The 18908-nt window shown below is 45.6% G+C and overlaps 2 protein-coding genes across 2 annotated transcripts in view; one reads left to right on the forward strand and one right to left on the reverse strand.

Moving 5' to 3' along the window:
* ZFYVE26 (zinc finger FYVE-type containing 26) overlaps positions 1 to 3972 on the reverse strand; it is a 70260-nt gene extending 66288 nt beyond the window's left edge. The window contains exons 1-3 of the mRNA XM_034769360.1: positions 3742 to 3972; positions 2458 to 2738; positions 597 to 675 (exon numbers count right to left, since the gene is read on the reverse strand). Coding sequence (XP_034625251.1) covers positions 597 to 675; positions 2458 to 2651 — 273 coding nt within the window. The 5' untranslated portion in view covers positions 2652 to 2738; positions 3742 to 3972. The remainder of the gene's footprint in view (positions 1 to 596; positions 676 to 2457; positions 2739 to 3741) is intronic.
* Positions 3973 to 8544: 4572 nt separating this feature from the next.
* Positions 8545 to 17094, forward strand: LOC117877423 (galectin-related protein A-like). Its single transcript, XM_034770537.1, has 4 exons — positions 8545 to 8643; positions 12056 to 12144; positions 15575 to 15749; positions 16169 to 17094. Exons 1-4 carry the CDS (start codon positions 8617 to 8619, stop codon positions 16310 to 16312), a joined length of 435 nt encoding a protein of 144 aa, XP_034626428.1. The 5' UTR covers positions 8545 to 8616; the 3' UTR covers positions 16313 to 17094.
* The last annotated feature ends 1814 nt before the right edge of the window (positions 17095 to 18908 follow it).

Here is an 18908-nt window from a genome sequence, read left to right on the forward strand (position 1 = left end):
CAACAGATCCCATTCTCTATTTCCAACTACATAGCTAGCAACTGTCACTTCCCCATAACCCCTTTGGGATAGGGTCACCTTTCTTCAAAGATCATGAAAATTCATGAACCTACGCAATGGGGTCAGAGGAATGGAAATGGTGAGGAAAGACAAACACATGACCAATCTTTCCCTTTTTGAAGGCCTTGTTTCTTTCTCCCTTAGGCAGTGTGCTAGCTGCTTACCACTCTCCTCCCCACGGTTCTGTATATGTAAACTACTACTCCTTGAAAGTATGCCATTTGTAAAGCATTTGTTTATTTCATCTTTTGGGGATAAAAGGGGCTATAGAAATGTAAGTTACTAACTCATGCTGTCTGTTCGTAGGAACATCTCACACTGAGTATGCACACTAAAAAGCTAACTCACACGGCCTCAAAAAATAATCCCAAAACGCTTATTTTAATTTCTTGCTAAGTTTAATGAAAAATGATCTAAGGAACCAGTTGTAATTAACAGCAGTAAGTCTCAAATTTTAATAGGCAACTACAAAATGTATTATTTTTCTGTTTACAAACATTTTCCATTTGGACATCAACTAGAACAAACTTCTTTACCTGATCCCATACCAGCCATTTCTTGAGCACAAGGAGCCAAAGCCAAGCAAGTCTCTGAGGGCTGCAATTCTGTCCACACCTGCAAAGGTAATAGCATATGCCATCAGTTTCAAACATCTAGGCACCAAAACAAATCTCTACCCACTTCACAGTAGGAAAAGTGGCCCCACAGACCCAGTGTATGCCATGTTGCCAGTACCAAGGATAAAAAAGTATAATATACTTATTTCCCTCATGTCTGTTGGCAACACCAATTTAATTGTGTGTTTTTTCCTCCAGACAAAAAGGATTCCAGGAATGCTGTCTGTGTAGATGATACTCAAATTATTACCCAAAAGTTATACAAGAAACTTAAGAAACATTTGATTCTTTTTTTTTAAATTACAAAAAGTTGAAATTTTTTAAGTTCCCCTGAAGTGTCAGAAACCCAACCTTAACAGCCTCACGAAAGTGCTTGAGAAGTCAAGAGAAAAAACAACAAGTGAAACTAAAGGTGTTGTTTCACTATCCAAATTGAGAAATGTGAAAAGTAGACACTTTAAGTGGTGAGAAACTAGATTTTTAAACATTTTCAGTTTTAATAATCTCGGGTGTTGTTAGTAACAAGCGAACATTTTAAATAAATAGGTTGATCATCTTCTAAACAAAAAGCACTCAGTGTCAGCACCATTGCAATTCTAAAACAGACTCCCTCTCCTCCTCCAACTCACATTATTTCAGTGAAATCTTTCGAAATTGACCTTTGCTAGATTTCTGCATGATCTTGAGCTTATACCAATATCTTATCTATTCATATATGAACAAGGTTGTAAACTGACTGAGGCTGGGTTCCCTACATATATTAGTGCAACTCTGAGCAGGTCGGCACTCAAATGTTAACTGTAATAATGGAATGCATGAAGGAGAAAACACTGGCAAGGAAGCATGTTCTGCTTCAAGAATTCTAAGCAGGGCCAGATTAACTCTCCTGTGGGCCCAGGGCTATTACATTTTGTGGGGTCCCTGTATACAAGCCTTTTTCCTAATTTAAAACAAAACGATCACAATTATGGCATTGAGGCTATTACTGCTATACTACACTTGCCTTTTAATTTACATAAGCCATTCTGTGGTTACATTTCAGTCTTAAAACATGTAGAATATAGTTTAGTTAATTCAAAATAGCCTACTTCTTACCTCAGAATAGCTGTTATATTAGTTTCTTTCTGGGAGGGAGTTGGGTGCAGGAGGGGACTCCAGGCTGGGGCAGAGTGTTGGGGTGCAGGAGAGGGTGAAGAGTGCAGGCTGTGGGAGGGAGTTTGGTGCAGGAGGGGATTCTGATCTGGAGGAAGGGATTGGGGTGCAGGAGAGGGTGAGGGATGCAGGCTCCAGCTGGGAGGCACTTACCACAGGCAGTTCCTGGCTGGTCGCGCAGCAGGGCTCAGGCAGGCTGCCTGCATGCCATAGCCCCACGCTGCTCCCAGAAGTGCCTGGCTGCTGGCATGGCTCTGGGTGCCCCTGGAAGGAGGGGGACAGCGTGTCTCCATGCGCTGCCCGGGCCCGCAAGCGCTGCCCCCGCACCTCCCACCGGCCGGTTCCCACCAGGGGCCACAGACGTGCCAGCAGCCGGACGCTTCCGGGAGCGGCGTGGGGCCACAGCATGCAGACAGCCTGCCTGAGCCCTGCTGCGCTGGGACCTCCTTAGCCCAGGGCCCTGGGCTACAGCCCCTAAAGCCCCTGCGTTAATCTGGCCCTAATTCTAAGGGTCCATTATAGTTAAGAATAAAGAATCAGCCTCAATTTCTGAGAATTGCATCACATACACCCTGTTTAACACACTTCTACTTCCACCAGTTAGACAAAAATCCCACACAGCACTTACCTTAACTGAGACGGACAAGCTATTAGAGCCTGCAGGATAGCTGCAACTTTCTCAGAGCCATCCCCCTGCCACTGATGTAACTGAGGAATACAGGCCTGTGCTAGCTCCCAGTCTCCCCGCTGCACACAGTCACAAAAAAAACAGAAGAGATGTTCCAGAGAGGCTGCTTCCTCATTACCAAATGGATGCATCATCCCACTGTGACTGGACTCCTGGAGACAAGGGGGTGGGGAGGGGAGAACATCCAGAGGTAAGTCACAGCAAATCTTCCCTCAGTGCACCTGGAACAGAACAGGTCTAGAATCAGAAGCCAAGCTGTAGCTATTTCACTTAGTCAAAAATGTATTAAAGTTTGGAATGCATTCCCAGACAGTGATATGATCAATACCACAATATTTATTCAAGTAGGTGATTTAAACATTATCACTGTGAAACATGCACCGATACTTGCTTAGAGTCAATGCTCTCAGGAAACAGGAGGGATCAATTTGTTTATTGAGAGCACAGTGCTAACAAAGCCCACTGGCCTATCTGACCTCTGTAAGGAAGGTAAAATGTGGTATTTTGACAACCCTGTAGTGAACAGAGCAGCTACAGCATGAGCAGTTCCAGCTCAAGTTCTCCACACTGGGAATTTCTCACCCCTATATATTAACTTGCCAAGGTAACTCAGTCAGTCATGATCTAGAGACATCATTTTAAAGAAGATGAGAGTTTAATCTCCATGGTCTAGTCACTCAAAATACAAGTGACAAGTAGCACAAGAATTGCCATACCAGACCAGGGGTGCATCTAGTCTAGAATCCAGACTTAGCAGCAGCTAGTACCATTTGCTTAGCGAAAGGTACAAGAAACCCCCCCAACATGGTGCTTTGTATTTGTGACACAGACACATGTATTAGGACGTGGTCGGAGATTCACCAAACACTTTCGCAGGACTACCTTCCCCCACCCCACTCACCGTGCCAGCCCTCCCATCAATCGATTTCTCCCACCTCGCTCCCCATCCTCTGCTGTCCTTCCTACCCCTGAACCAAAGACCTGGAGCATCAGCCCTCCGGCCACATCCAGAAATCCCCCCCGCTAGCCCCCTCCCTGGGTGCCCTCCTCCCCGCGCTCCGCCTCCCACTCTGGCTGGCTGGCTGCCTCTCGTGCCCCGTCCCAGAGCCCGCCTGGTGACCTGCCTGGGGTGAGTGGAGGTCGGGACCGTTGTGCCCAGCAGGCACCGGCGGTCCCGGTCCCTCCGCGTCGGACGGGTTGCGCTGCCCTGTACCAGACACATACCTCTTAGGGAAGCCCCAGCGATGGTAGATCGGTCCGGCTCCCCCTGCACACTCGAGGCTTATGGGACGGTCCGCACTGATTGCATTCCCCAAGCTGAGCAGCCTAGTGCCACGGCCATCTTGAAAGACGAATCAGGTGACTTTCCCGACAGCCGGCACACCCAAAACGGCGAGCGCTTATTGGTCAAACCGGATGAATATGTAAATAATGTGCCATCTTTCTTTAAGGGGCACTGAAACCTCATGGGCGCCATTACTGAAGCGGGAAAAGAAACCACATGTCAATGACAGGGCTAACCCCGCCCAGAGCCAGACCTCCCACCCACCCACACAGTTAGCCCCACCACCCCCTGCTGTCCGGTTACCCGCCCCCCTCCCCCGCAGGCTCCACCCAGCGGCCGACGTAGCCCCTCCCCGCGTGCCTCAGAACCAGCCTCTCCTGAACCAACCGACCCGCCCCTCGCTCTCCGCCCCACTGAGCCGCTCAGCCCGTGGCCGGAGAGGCTGGAGCCGTGTCACGTGCTGCTGCTGTTAATCACAAGAACCGCTTCTGGCCTGGGGGATCAGCCCTGAGGCGGACTCGGGGCGCGCGACCTCCCTCCGCGTCCCAGTGACCCGTTACCGCAGTTCCCCCGTGAGGCCGCCTGCGCGCGGCAGGGCCTCTGTGCGCCGAGCCCTTCCCCTCAGACCCGGCGTGCCTGGGGGCTCCCGCCTGATCCCGCTGCGGGGGACCCAAGGCCCCACCACGCAGGACGGGGCTTTACCGCAGCTTGCTCTGGAGCTGGGCCTGGGCCGCTGGCTGAGCCCTTGCGTGGCCCGCTCACAAGAGGGCAGAATGGATGAAAAACACATGACTGAAAAATTGCCATTTGGTAGCATTTTGCACCCACTTTGCAAGGCTGTAAATGACCGTGTAGGGCGCAGTGGAGACTCAGCAAGACTTTCTCCTGTCTCAACCTCACTGATTTGGCTCTTCTCTGGCTTCTGTTTGGGCACCAATCTGCAGCCATTCCCCCAGGACACAGTTGTGTGCTCCTTCCATCATAACCAAACACAAGTTGGGACAGTTGAACGGGCTTGCTTATTTGATCATTTGTTTTATTAACGTTGTCTTAACTTGGAGCTAAACAGCATGGTAATAGCAACGATAATATAACTAAATTTAACAAACTTGTGGGAGGGAAACATCAAAGACGCCTACCACAGTATAACTATATGCATCCAAAGAAGTTGGCTGTAGCCCACAAAAGCTTATGCTCTAATAAATTTGTTAGTCTCTAAGGTGCCACAAATACTCCTGTTCTTTTTGAGAAATTAAAGGGTACAGTCACAAAACCTTGCAAGCTGCATGGAAAATTTTTAAAAACATCATAATAGAGGCTTAAATTAAATGTATTTTCCAAATTATAAAACATAGTACAAGGGTCTGCAACTTTCGGCACACGGCCCATCAGGGTAATCTGCTGGTAGGCCGTGAGACATTTTGTTTACATTGACTGTCCGCAGGCATGGTCCCCCCATAGCTTCCAGTGACCATGGTTTGCCATTCCCAGCCAATGGAAGCTGCCGGAAGCAGTGGCCAACACGTCTCTGTGGCCCGCACCGCTTCCTGCAGCTCCCATTGGCCAGAAACGGTGAACCGCGGCCACTGGGAGCTGCAGGGGGCCGTGTCTGTGGACGGTCAATGTAAATAAAATGTCTTGTTGCCCACCAGCAGATTACCCTGATGGGCTGTGTGCCAAAGGTTGCCAACCCCTGACATTATACAAGGACCAAAAAGTGCCAAAATGGCTAAACAACAAAGTAAAATAAGTGGCTAGAGGCAGAAAGGCATCTTTTAAAAATTGAAAGTTAAATCCTATTGAGGAAAATAGAAAGGAGCATAAACTCTGGCAAGTGAAGTATAACACTTACAGGCCCTGGTCGTTGGCAGGCGCAATCAAACCTGAGACCTCTGGAGCTAACTGCATGAACTTTTACTGCATGAGCTGAAAGCCACATCTGTAGAACAGACTTATTAATCTCTCTCTAAGTGGTCTCAGTACTAGATGGGACAGAACACCACACCCAGAATGTGTGTGGGTTACATAGGAAGGCTAAAAAATAATTTGAAAAGCAACTAGCCAAAGACTCAAAAACTAATAGCCAAAAAAAAAAAGTACATCAGAAGCAGTAAGCCTGCCCAAACAATCAGTGAGGTCACTGGTCAATCAAGGAGCTAAAGAAGCACTCAAGGAAGATAAGGCTATTGCGAGAAACTAAATTAATTCTTTGCATCGCTCTTCACTGCAGAAGATGTGAGGGAGATTCCAACACCTAAGCCATTCTTTTTAGATGACAAATCTGAGGAACTGGCCCATATTGAGGTGTCAATAAAGGAGGTTTTGGAACAAATTGATAAACAGTTATAAGTTGCAAGGACCAGATGGTATTCACCCAAGAGTTTTGAAGGAACTTAAATATGAAAGTGCAGAACTATTAATTGTGGTATGTAAGCTATCACTTAAATCAGCTTCTGTACCAGATGACTAAAGGATAGCTAATGTGACCGATTTTAAAAAAAGGCTCAAGAGGCAATCCTGGTGATTTCAGGCTGGTAAGCCGGACTTCAGTACCAGGGAAATTGGTTGAAACTATAGTAAAGAACAGAATTAACAGACACATAGATGAAAATGATTTGTTGGGGAGGAGTCAACATGGCTTTTGTAAAGGGAAATCATACCTTATCACTCAGAATTCTTTGAGGAGGGGGTCAACAAAGGACACGGATGATCCAGTGGATAAAGTGTACTTGGACTTTCAGAAAGCCTTTGAAAAGGTCCCTCACCAAAGTCTCTTAAGCAAAGTAAGCAGTCATGGGATAAGAGGGAAGGTCCTCTCATGGATCAGTAACTGGTTAAAAGACAAGAAACAAAGGGTAGGAATAAATGGTCAGTTTTCAGAATGGACAGAGGTAAATAGTGGTGTCTCCCAGGGGTCTGTACTGGGAGCAGTGCTGTTCACCATATTCATAAATGATCTGAAAAAAGGGGTAAGCAGTGAGGTGGCAGATGATTTGCAGATGATACAAAATACTCAAAATAGTTGAGTTCAAAGCAAAATCCAAAGAGTTACAAAGGGATCTCACAAAACAGGGTGACTGGGCAACAAAATGGCAGATGAAATTCAATATTGATAAATGCAAAGCAATACACATTGGAAAACATAATCCTGCCTATACATACAAAATGATGGGGGGTCTACATTCGCTGTTACCATACTAGAAAGAGAACTTGGAGTCATTGTGGATAGTCCTCTGAAAATATCCACTGAATGAGCAGCAGCAGCCAAAAGAGCTAACAGAATGTTAGGAACCATTAGGGAAGGGAAGATAATAAGACAGAAAAGATCATAATGCTACGATATAAATCCATGGTACGCCCACACATTGAATACTGCATGCAGTTTTGGTCACCCGATCACAAAAAAGATATAGTAGAATTGGAAAAAGTTCAGAGAAGGGCAACAAAAATTATTAAGGGTATGGAACAGATTCTGTATGAGGAGAGATTAAAAAGACTGGGACTTTTCAGCTTCAACAAGAGACAGCTGAGAGAGGATATATGATAGAGGTCTATAGAATTGTGAATGGTATTGAGAAAGTGAATAAGGAAGAGTTATTTACTCCTTCCATAATACAAGCACCAGGGTCACCCAATGAAATTAATAGACAGTAGGTTTAAAACAAACAAAAGCAAGTATTTCTTCACACAATGCACAGTCAACCTGTGGAACTTGTTTCCAGGGGATGTTGTGAAGGCCAAAACTATAGCAGGGTTCAAAAAAAATTAGGTAAATTCAAGGAGGATAGGTCCATAATGGCCATTAGCCATGATAGTCTGTGATGCAACCCCATGCTTTGGGTGTCCCTAGCCTCTGATTGCAAGAAGCTGGGAGTGAACAATGAGATGGTTCACTCTGTGATTGCCTGTTCTGTTCATTCCCTCTGAAGCACCTAACATTGGCCACTGCAGCAAGACAGGATGTTGGGCTAGATGGACTGTTAGTTTGACCCAATATAGCCGGTCTTACAGTTTTTAAAAATATGTTAATTCAGTGTTTTGTCAGAGGCATTATATTGAAACCCCTGGGGAATTAAATCTTTTGCTTATCCACAGCAGTGACAGTTCATGCTCCCCCTCAACTTTGCTCTATAGGGACCACTTAGCATACAAGAGTGAGAGGTATAGGCCCAGTTCCGCAAAGGTATTTAGGCTCCTGAACTCCATTGCCTTAGTGTCCACAGACATCCGGTCCTTGTTTCTTCTACAACAAGGAGTCCAACTAGGGCCATCTTTGATGGTGTTTTTGTGATATGAATGCTTGTCCAAAGAGGAACGGGACTGGGAGCACCAATACCTTTCCCTTAGGCTACCTGGCAGCCATTAGATAATGAATTTCAGTCACTGGCAGTTTAGGGTTGATTCTGCACTGAGTTCCGCCTGGGTAGACTCTTGTGCCTGCATGGAACCCCACCGAAGTCAGTGGGGTCCACACAGGTGCCAGGGTTCACTTGCATGGAGTTAATTGCATTATCATGATCTAGACTAGTACTAGAACTGATTACTAGTTCCCAGCTGTTTCTATACCTCTGAGCCATCAAGTTCTTCACTGTTTCTCTATCTCCTTTTGCCACTGTGTGATGGAAGATGAAGAGTAGGCTCTTGTGACTCAGCTATTTGAGCGGGTGGTGTCTAACCAGTGTTTGACTGAGATAATGCTCCCCCTTATATCCTCCCTTTATTCCGGGGTTTTTGTATATTTTTTCTGCACACACACACAAAAAGAAAACTTTGCTGCAAGGCTGCTGCACAGGAGACAAGTAAAAGGCAGAGAGATGACAGAAAATGACAGGGGCACAAATGTAAGTGAATATATCCACTGGTGGGAGTTTTTTTAGTAGAAAATATGTTTTTTATATACATAAATATATTAAAAAGACACAACTGCTAGAGGTGCATGGGCCCTCCTGTAACCAAATTAAGACCCATTCAGAATCTCTTCCTGCTACCTCCTGGATCCCTGAATAGGTTTCAGGCATACCATGTGTTCCATCTCAGCTAGGGAATGCCCTGTGAATGATCAGACCTCTGGCTGTATTCAGGGTACCATGGAAGAATTTATAAGTGCTAAAACCGCATGGAAGCCAGGGGTACACTTACATTTATTCTTTATCTAGTATCATACATATGAATATTAGTACTTATGGTATGGGGCTTTGCAAACATTAAGTAGTTAATCTTCACAGCCCACCTTTCAGATTGTAAAGTGTTATTATTTAATTTTATTGTCTCTCACTTAAGAAAGCAATGAGTGTGGGTGAGGAGGAGGAGACATATTCTCCACTACTTTGTCTAGTCTAATTTTAAATATCTCAAGGGAGTCTGCCCAGGGCTGCCCAGAGGATTCAGGGGGCCTGGGGCAAAGCAATTTCATGGGCCCCTTCCATAAAAAAAAAAGTTGCAATATTATAGAATACTATATTCTCGTGGGGGCCCCTGCGGGGCCTGGGGCAAATTGCCCCACTTGCTCCCACCTCCCCCCCCCCCGGGCAGCCCTGAGTCTGCCACTTCCCTTGGGGTACTCCACAGTCCAATACATCTCACCCTTTGGCACTTTTCCTCTGGTGAATAACCTAAATTTACCTGCATGGGGTTGCTGTTGAATTCCCCCAAGGAATAATTGTACATTTTCTAAAAGTGTAGATTCTCTAATCATTTTTATTTTTTAAAATTATTAAAAAAATAAGCAGAGTTCTATAATTGTCTGTGGGATTAGAAGGTATTTGGGCGAAAATGTCACTCTTGGGGGGATCTAACTTGGTGTTATATTGAAACTGAAAGGAGAATAGGAAATTACATACATTGAAATGAAGAAGGAAAATTTAGGCAGAATATTAGGAGAAATTTTCTAACCATGATATCTATTAGCATATGGAATAGTCTTTGGATGGGACTCCATAGAGAATGGTCCACATGCTGTTGTTTGGGACATTTTAAACCAAAGTAACCTAGAAAAAGTGTTAGAGTCATAGTAAACATTTTTTTACAATGGCACCATCACCATAGTGCCTCACAATCTTTAATGTATTTAGGCTCACCACCACCTTGTGAGGTAGGGAAGTACCGTTATTCCTATTTTTACATATGGACAAATGAGGCACAGAAAAACTAAGCAACTTGCCCAAGGTCAAATAGGAAGCCTATGGCATAGCAGAGCATTGAACCCAGCTCTTTCATGTTCTAAGCCAGCATCCCAATCACTGGGCCATCCTTCCTGTCAACAGTCCTCCACTAGCCCCACAGGAATGTGCTAGAGCAGTGATACTCAGACCTCAACATTACCCAAAAGAGCCACAGTAGGGTGAATGCATTGTTTCATTTACTATATATTATTCTCACAGCAAAATGACTGACCAAGTATTATTATATCAACTACAATAGGTTAATAACATAGTAAAAGCATCCTGATTGGTTAATAACTTAGATTAATAATTAAATCACACAGTGTTTTAATATCATGTGCTACAAAGAAGCGCAGGATATACATTAAAGAGCCACTTGTGACTCATGATCCTCATTCTGAGTATCACTGTGTGAGAGAAATTTGTTATCTCTAGTTTGTATGCTCATGAAAATGAGCAAACGTTGGTGAATTGCAGATTTGCTATTTTTTAACGTTTAATCGTCCAACAGATCTAATTTTTCATATTGTCCAACCAGATCTATTTAAAAAAAAAACATGTGATATACAGTAGAACCTCAGAGTTATGACCACCAGAGTTTCGAATTGACCAATCAACATACACCTCATTCGGAAACTGGAAGTTCACAATCAGACACCAGCAGAGAGACACACACACACAAAAAGGCAAATACAGTACTATGTTAAACATAAACTAAAAAAATAAAGGGAAAGCAGCATTTTTCTTCTGCACAGTAAAGTTTCAAAGCTGTATTAAGTCAATGTTCAGTTATAAACTTTTGAAAGAACAACCATAATGTTGTGTTCAGAGTTACGAACATTTCAGAGTTATGAACAACCTCTTCCATTCCTGAGGTGTTCGTAACTCTGAAGTTCAACTGTAGCAAATTACATTTGAATGGAAGCTGCTTCATTATGAACAAAAGATCATGCAAACTGCCACAAATATCTGATTTTTAATAGGCTTAGTCCTATGTCAGTAGAGCTACCAAGTCAGTAATATTAGAACCTGTAGAACTCATTGCCAGTGGATGTTGTGAAGGCCAAAAGAATAACTGGGTTCAAAAAGAATTAGATAAGTTCATGAAAGATAGGTCCATCAATGACTACTAACCCAGATGATCAGGGATGGACACAATCCCATGCTCTGGGTGTCCCTAAATCTCTGACTGCCAGAAGCTGGGACTGGACAACAGGGGCTGAATCACTTGTTAATTGCCCTGTTCTGTTCATTCCCTCTGAAGCATCTGGCCCTGGCCACAGTCAGAAAACAGGATATTGGGCTAGAACATCGGTCTGATCCAGTATGGCAGTTCTTATGTTCTTATATTTTATTATCAACTCCCTTAGCTCTTTTCAGCCCTCTCTCCTTGGACTAAAGCCTGATAAATCCTAAATGCTTATTTGTGCAGAGCTCCTGGTGACTTTAATTGGAGTTTTGACTGATAAGTCTGGCAAGATTTAGTCTTTTGACTCTGTCATTAGTTTTAACTGTGCACTGAGCTTGAAAAACAAAGCCAATGCTGAAAATTACTAATAGCATAACACTTAGCTCTTTTATCGCATCTTCTATCTGAGGTTTCTCAAAAAAATGTACACAGTTAAATGAGTACAACTATATACTACTTATGTATTTATAGCACTTTACATTTTCAAAATATTTTATAAACATTAACTCACAAAACATCCCTGTAAGATATAGAAGTACTATCCCAATTCTAATCCTCTGCATTAACCACTTATTCTATTAAACTTGATACTAACGCCTTAAACAGATCAGGGAGCTATTTGGAGTTAGTAAAGGTAAAATTGATTTGCAGCTATTTAGTTTTCAAGTATATTTGTAGACAGGATGAAGAAAGAATTTTTATAGTTATTTTTTAAAAATGGCAGTGGTTTAAAGGTACTTTGTGGTTTGCATTGTTAGAATAAGTCCCAGGGGAAATTGACTGGTGAACAGAGGCCAGTGAGATGACAGAAGTGTATAATAAATGCAGTTTATCACATGGTTCTGCAGTTTATCATGCGGGCTACAAATTTAGAGATCAATAATAGTTATTTTTTCCCACTAGGTGGAGCGATATGTTGGTGAAATTAAAGGAGGACTGAAACCAGCCATGAAAATCACTATTATTGGGGTCATATGTTCCAACCCCAAGAGGTAGGGTGGGGAGCTGTTGTTCAGTTGGTTATTTCACATACAGGAGTATCTGCCATAAGATACATAAGGCCATAAGCACAAGAGGTTCCTTGAGGGCCTGCATTCTTTTGAGTTTGGAGGGGAAGCTGTACAGACTCATAATCATGGGCCCAAACCTAATCTCTTTCTTTTTGCAGTGAGATTGACGTGGGGGAGACAACTGATAGCCCAGTCTCTCTAAAAATGTGATAAAGTGATTGGGAAGCAACAGACCTTCTACTGCTTGTTTCTATGATATAAACTACCTGGTGTGTATGTGCAAGCTTTCCCCCTGTTGGACAGTATCAGACCCAATCCAGGATCTGAGATTATGATGCCCACTAGTGATTGGAGGCCTACAAAGACAACATCATCATCTAATTTTGCACAAGTGGTAGAATCCAGTGGTTTCAAGCATAAAAACCTCTGGTCTGTAGCTGTGTGCAGTTTAGATGACAGCTATAGTCATTTACAGCTATGGATCCTGATATAGTCCGGGGGCAGCCCCAGGGACCGTCCAAATAGTGGCTGTTGCAGCTGGCTCCGGGAACTGCCAAAGCAGCAGCGGTCCCGGGTGTGGCCGTAGCAGCAGGTCACCGGGGGCAGTCAAACCCCAATGCTGAAGCAGGGGCCGTCCAGAGCTGCGAGGCTCAGGAGACGAGATATAGTAATGGGTATTTATAGTAAAAGTCATGAACAGGTCACAGGTTGTGAATTTTTGTTTATTGCCCATGAATTGTACATGAGTTTTACTAAAAATATCCATGACTAAATCTTATCTTTATCCATGGAGTATGTCCTTGAACAGAGTTAGCAGTAGATGTCTGTTCAGGCACAGCCACCAGCTGTGGGGGAAAATTCAGCAAAATCCTGAGGGCTGCTAGGACCTAGCTGGGAACAGGGCAAAGGGAAGTATGAAACAACTTGCTCCCTCTCCCTCCTCCTGGAGCCACAGCCCTGTTTCCCCGCTGCTCCAGATTCATAGATTTTTTAAGGTGAGAATGGACCACTACAGACATGTAGTCTGAACTCCTGTGTAGCATAGATCATAGAACTTCCCCTAATGATTCCTGAATTGAGCATTTGCTGGCACTTTACACAGGTGTACATAACTACACAAGGGCTATGGCAGTGGAGAATCAGGCTACCTATGACTCAGAATTTACACTTTGCCTGCACCACTGAGATGAAAGACACACAATACCGCCTCCTTTGTCCCTCCATACCCAGCAGTCCATCACAAGTGGTCTAGTGTAAACCTGTTCCATTCTCAGCTCTCAGGAGTCAAGGGCAGGAACTTCAGATCCCTCAGAAGCTCCAAGAAGAAGCAGGGATGAATCACTAGATAGGAAACTACACAAATGTTGAGACAGATATTGCAACCACAGTCAATATCTTTGGGGATCATATTGTATTAAGTTTATGAATGGTTTTTGTATCACTGTGGACCAGGGATTGTATGCAACTCCAGAGGGAGGGTTACCATAGCCCCAAGGGGGTGATTAGTGTGACTCACCTGCAGGTACCACCCCCTGAGAAGGTTTGTATATTCTGATTCAAACTGGGTTTTCCAGAGACCGACAGACAAAGAAAGGGCTTTTTATATGAAAAGTCTGGGTTTAAACTGACTCTAGGTCAGTAAATGGACACAACCTTCTGTCTAAGAGGGGCTCCAAACATTGTGGAAGGGTTAGAAAGACTTTAGCCTAGTAGGACCCCCCTTAAACTAATAGGTAAATGTGTGTAGAAACTTTTATTTAAATGTTTTCTCTGTAATGCTTAAGAATAAATGTGCTTGAGCTGTGTGGTAACTTGTAATTGCTGGTAATATACTGTTCATAGCCCTGGGTGAGAAAGCAATGCACAGCAGCTAGCTGTTGGGTGGGCTTGCTGAGGATTTCACAGTGTACGAGAAGGAGCTGTGCAGCCTTAAAACCCCAGGCAGGAGGGAGAGGGATGGGGGTATCTGCCCAAGAGAGATAATAGCGGGAAGCCTGAAACCTTAAGTTGGTGCCCTCCAGGAAGCCTCAAGAGGGAATACAGGTGCAGTTAACTCTGAAACTATGACAAACTATCTAGTATAGACACGCCAGTTATTCCTTTTGTTGTTATATGATTTGCAATTCATGTAAAGGAAAGGGATCCTGGTACCAACCTGACACTAAAGAGCTCACTCCTTTCTTCCCTTCTCAAATCAAAATAAAACCGAAAAACAATCTCCATTGATCACATAGTAGAAGTATTTATAGGGTGCCATTACATTGGACATAACTGCAGTATCACTGTCATATCCTAAGACAAGTCACTAGTTAATACCTTACGACTCAGTGTTAAGGTAAACAACAGTAACCAACATTGCAGAATGTGGCCAGATTGGCTTGAGGTCTGCATAAAACTGGCTAAGCACTCCCAAAATGAAAACCCTGAAATAGATTCTTTCAGGGCAGGTCTGCTTTAGTTATTCCAAAGAACTGCTGAGGAACATCATTTCAGGATATTACAACCACCAGCAGGGCTGCCCAGAGGATTCAGGGGGCCTGGGGCAAAGCAATTTCAGGGGCCCCTTCCATAAAAAAAAGTTGCAATGCTATAGTAACATGTATTTGGAAATGTAAAAAATAACCAGTGAAATACATTCAAAAATTAATTTTTAATAATTTGAGAATACACAAAATACATTATTTAAAATCATTAAATACTTTAATGGTATGTATACATTTGCAAATACATGATGGGCTGTCACTGGGTGATTGTGATGGTTGGTGCCAATGGGCTGTCGCTGCCTGGGGGTGGCACTGCTGTTGCCCAGGGCTGGGTGGGGAGCTGGGCTCTGGGTCGGGGGGTGCCCGGCTCACAGGGACTGGGCTCAGGGCTATGGGGGGATGGGGCCGGGGGGTGTCCGGTTCAGAGGGGCTTACCATGCTACTTACTCCCACCTCTCCCCTCTCCCGGAGCCTCAGCGCGCCGCGTCCAGGAGCGGCCCTGGACAGCACTGCAGTGGCGTGGCTCCATGGGACCTGAGCTCCCGCCGCTTGGCTGGAACTTGGAGCCCCGCCCCCTTATCACACGGCTCTGAGCAGGAGGAGCTCAGGCCATGCCACTGCAGCGCTGTCCAGGACCGCTCCTGGACGCGGCGCACTGAGGCGCTGGGGGATGGGGGAAGGCGGAGGCGGGGGGGAGCCTCTGACATTCTCGTGGGGGCCCCTTTGGGGCCCGGGGCCTGGGGCAAATTGCCCCACTTGCCCCTCCCCCCCCGGGCGGCCCTGACCACCAGGCCATTAAAACGTGGCCATATGCCACACTAAGTGATTTGGGGTGGATGCTGTATGTCCTTATGTGCATCTGTCACTCCAACCATGTTCTGGTAATTTGCTGAAAGTCCTGTTCATGATCACTGACTTGGTCCTTACAGTTTTGCAGTGACTCTGCTCTGTGACCCCATGGATGCAAGCAAGGATATTGGGCTGTTACTTGCAGTCAACTTCAGTGAGAAATCCATCACCCGGAATGCACAGATTGCTGGGAAATGGGGAAGAGAGGAGAAGAACATTCCCTACTTCCCATTCACAGCAGGGGACACATTTAAGGTATTCTTGTTAGTTATCAGGGGTGTAGTGGGAGAGACACTAGAGCGAGGGACCAGCTGAGTACAACACAGTGAATTTTATACAGTTGAAAGATGACAGATTGACGGCCCTGAAGAGTTAAGTCTTATTTATCCACCAAACTAGTACAGCATGGGGAGCGGCAGTGCAAGCTTCCCCCAACACCTCCTGACTTGGAGGAACCATCTCTATGGGCAAATTCTTTTTCCTGTTCACTGAGGATAATTTGCTGTAAGAGCTTTTCAGCAGAGAGAAGATGTTACTTACAGGAAACGTAGAGAAATTAGACAGACCTTACACTCCACTTTGTAGAGCACTTGGGGTTCCAAAGTCCAGGCTAGTGAAATAGACAGCCCCTAGTGCTGGCCTCTAATTCCCCCTTTGCCCTTGCTCCTTTGCAGATGGAGCTCTTCTGTGAGCACCAGCAGATCCGTGTCCTGCTCGATGGACGGCAGCTCTGTTATTTCACTCACCGTGTTCGGTCCCTGCACTTGGTAACAGCTTTACAAATCTCAGGGGACATCAAGCTTACCAAGGTGGCTTGAAAAATGGACCCCACATCACCAATGAACTAAGACAAATGTATTTTCCCATGTACATAGAAGTGTTTTCTCTTTCCTTCTTGAGATTTTAAATGTGGACTTTGTTTGGGTTTGTTTGTTGACAAGTTTGAAATGTCTGCTTTTTCTCACAGAGCACACGAGGCTCTTTGCAAAGCCATTCTGTTGGGTCTTCCAGACTGCAAAGCCTGTGATTCAGACAGTGTGCAGTCTTCTCTATCCTCATTGGCTCTAAATTGTTCTGCCTTGCCACCTGGAGGGCCTCAGTCACCTGAGGATGGGTGGGGGTTATTACATCACATATCTAGAAGTAGAGACTGGGATTTAGTGTGTAGTGGAAGGCAATCTGTTAAATAGGTGAGGAAACCTGTGATGTTCCCCAGCAAGGTCCATGTTAGAGGACGAGACACCCTATTACCCAAGCTATGATCACAGTGCTCAGCAGTCAGCACAAAGCACCCTGTGCCTCACACCGTGGAGCAGTGAATGGCCCACTAGCATTTCCAACTGTCTGTAGTGAGTAGAGCCCTCATGAACTGGGAGCTCTGTAGAGCTCCAGGTTTGGCAGTCTTGTCTTAACTGGCCCTGTGCAGCAACATCTGTACCTACATCTGCATCATCTGTTCCTATATCCAGCCAAATCTGCCCATTTACCGGCAAACCTCTTTATCTGCTTTACGAAATAAACATTTGAACCATCTTAATGTTGTGCTGATCATTTGCCCTGGTAGGTTTAGAAAAGCCTCCAAATATGTGCTTGTTATTATTATACATATATACACTAGACTGTGTACTTGATGTTTTGCAAAAAATACATTCCTTTCCAGTGAGTTTCAATCTACATGTCTCAGGCTTCCATCCTTTTCCTGTGAAACTCTCCCTTAAAGACAATGGGCCAGATTCTGATCTGAATTACCATGGTATGAATCTGGAGTAACTCCCCCAAAGCTAGTGGCCCGAAGACACAGGGCCAACTCAGCACATGACTGGTGGTGATGATGCTGACACTGCTCCTGCCTTGGGTCTTCTTCCCTGGCTCCTCTTCCCATTCCTTCCACACATCTTCATGCACATTACCAGCAAAAGGCCTCGGCCTCTCTGCGGGCCTTGTTGTGTACTGCAGTCCCAAAATGTGCATCTATATAAAGTTCAGGTAATTAATGAATGGCTGTAATCAGGGCTGGTTCTAGGGGTGGTGAACAAGGCAGTTGCCCTGGGCCCCAACTTCCAGGGAGTGCAAATTGCTGTGCTGCTCGGCTTTTGTTTGTTTTCTCCCCTCTCTCTCTGCTCCCGATTGGCCAGATTTCCACATTCCCCACACACTTGGGCACATGGGGTGAGAGGGGCAGGGGGGCACCAAAACCATTTTTCTCCCAACAAAATGGCTAGGACCACTAATGGTTGTAATAGAGGAAAAGAGGGAAATCCTCTCTGAAGAGAGAGCATTTTTTCAGTGTATAGCTTGGTGGACAGAAAACTTCAACTCAAGGAGGGATGGGCCTGTGGTTAAAGTACTGCAATGAGACTTTAGAGACATGGGCTCCATTTCTGGCTCTGCAATCAAACTTCCTGTGAGAGTTAGTGGAAGGCATGTACTACAGTATTTTCAAAGGGCTTCTTTTGGGCACTGCAGAAAATATGGCTGCCAGCTATGGGTGTTCAGAAAACAAGGAGAATTTTCTAAAATAATGTGGGCAGTCTATGTTCTTTGAAAATATGCTTTCAGTATTAAGCATGCTCCTAAATCAGGGGTTCTCAGCACCTAGGTGATGAGGGTCCCCGTAGGGAAAATGAGGTGCTGGTCAGAAGTGAAAGTAAGGCGGTATGTTCCGGTACAGCGTACCGGCAAGAGCCGGTGCACCATACCGGGGCGGCCCTGCTTCCCCAGGCGGCAATTTAAAGGACCTGGGGCTCCCAGCATCGGCTGGAGCCCCAGGCCCTTTAAATTGCCGCCAGAGCCCCGCTGCTGGAGCCCTGGGGCAGCGGCTGCGGGGCTTCAGGGGTTATTTAAAGGGCCAAGGCTCCCGCTGCCTCTATTGCCCAAGGCCCTTTAAATAGCCACTGGAGCCCCGCCGCCGCTATCCCAGGGCTCCAGGGGCTATTTAAAGGGCCAGGGCGGTAGAAGCAGGGGAGCCCCAGGACCTTTAAATAGCCCCCGATCCCTGCTGCTGGAGCCCTGGAGTAGCAGCATCAGCCAGGGACTCCAGCAGCAGTTTAAAGGGCCCGGGGCGGTAGCAGCGGCCAAGCTCTGGGCCCTTTAAATTGCTGCCAGAGCCCCCTGCTGCTGCTGCTACCCCGGTGGGAGTGGGGGAGGGCACTTACCGGTACAGGGCGGGCTGGGGCTGGCTCTGACCCTCCCCCATCCCGCCCCTTCGGCCCCATCCCTTCCGGGGGCCAGAGCCAGCCCCAACCCAGCCCCATACCGGTAAGTCCCTATTTCTACTTTCACCCCTGGTGCTGGTATGCCCTGAGAGGGAAATGTTCAGAAGGCACAAAATGGCTGTTGGGCCCTTGTCAATGGGATTTAAGAGCCTGTTTTCTATTCGTGCCTTTGAAAACCTCCCTGTAAGTCAACAAGCCA

The sequence above is a fragment of the Trachemys scripta genome, chromosome 4 (genome assembly GCF_013100865.1).
Source record: "Trachemys scripta elegans isolate TJP31775 chromosome 4, CAS_Tse_1.0, whole genome shotgun sequence".
In the NCBI taxonomy this organism is placed as follows: Eukaryota; Metazoa; Chordata; order Testudines; family Emydidae; genus Trachemys; species Trachemys scripta.

What these genes read in the sequence shown, in the direction of transcription:
- LOC117877423 (XM_034770537.1), top strand. Translation starts at nt 8,617, where the DNA reads ATGACAGAAAATGACAGGGGCACAAAT. An exon ending in AAAATGACAGGGGCACAAAT is followed by an intron (nt 8,644 to 12,055) that starts GTAAGTGAATAT and finishes TTTTCCCACTAG; the next exon opens with GTGGAGCGATATGTTGGTGA. An exon ending in ATATGTTCCAACCCCAAGAG is followed by an intron (nt 12,145 to 15,574) that starts GTAGGGTGGGGA and finishes TGGTCCTTACAG; the next exon opens with TTTTGCAGTGACTCTGCTCT.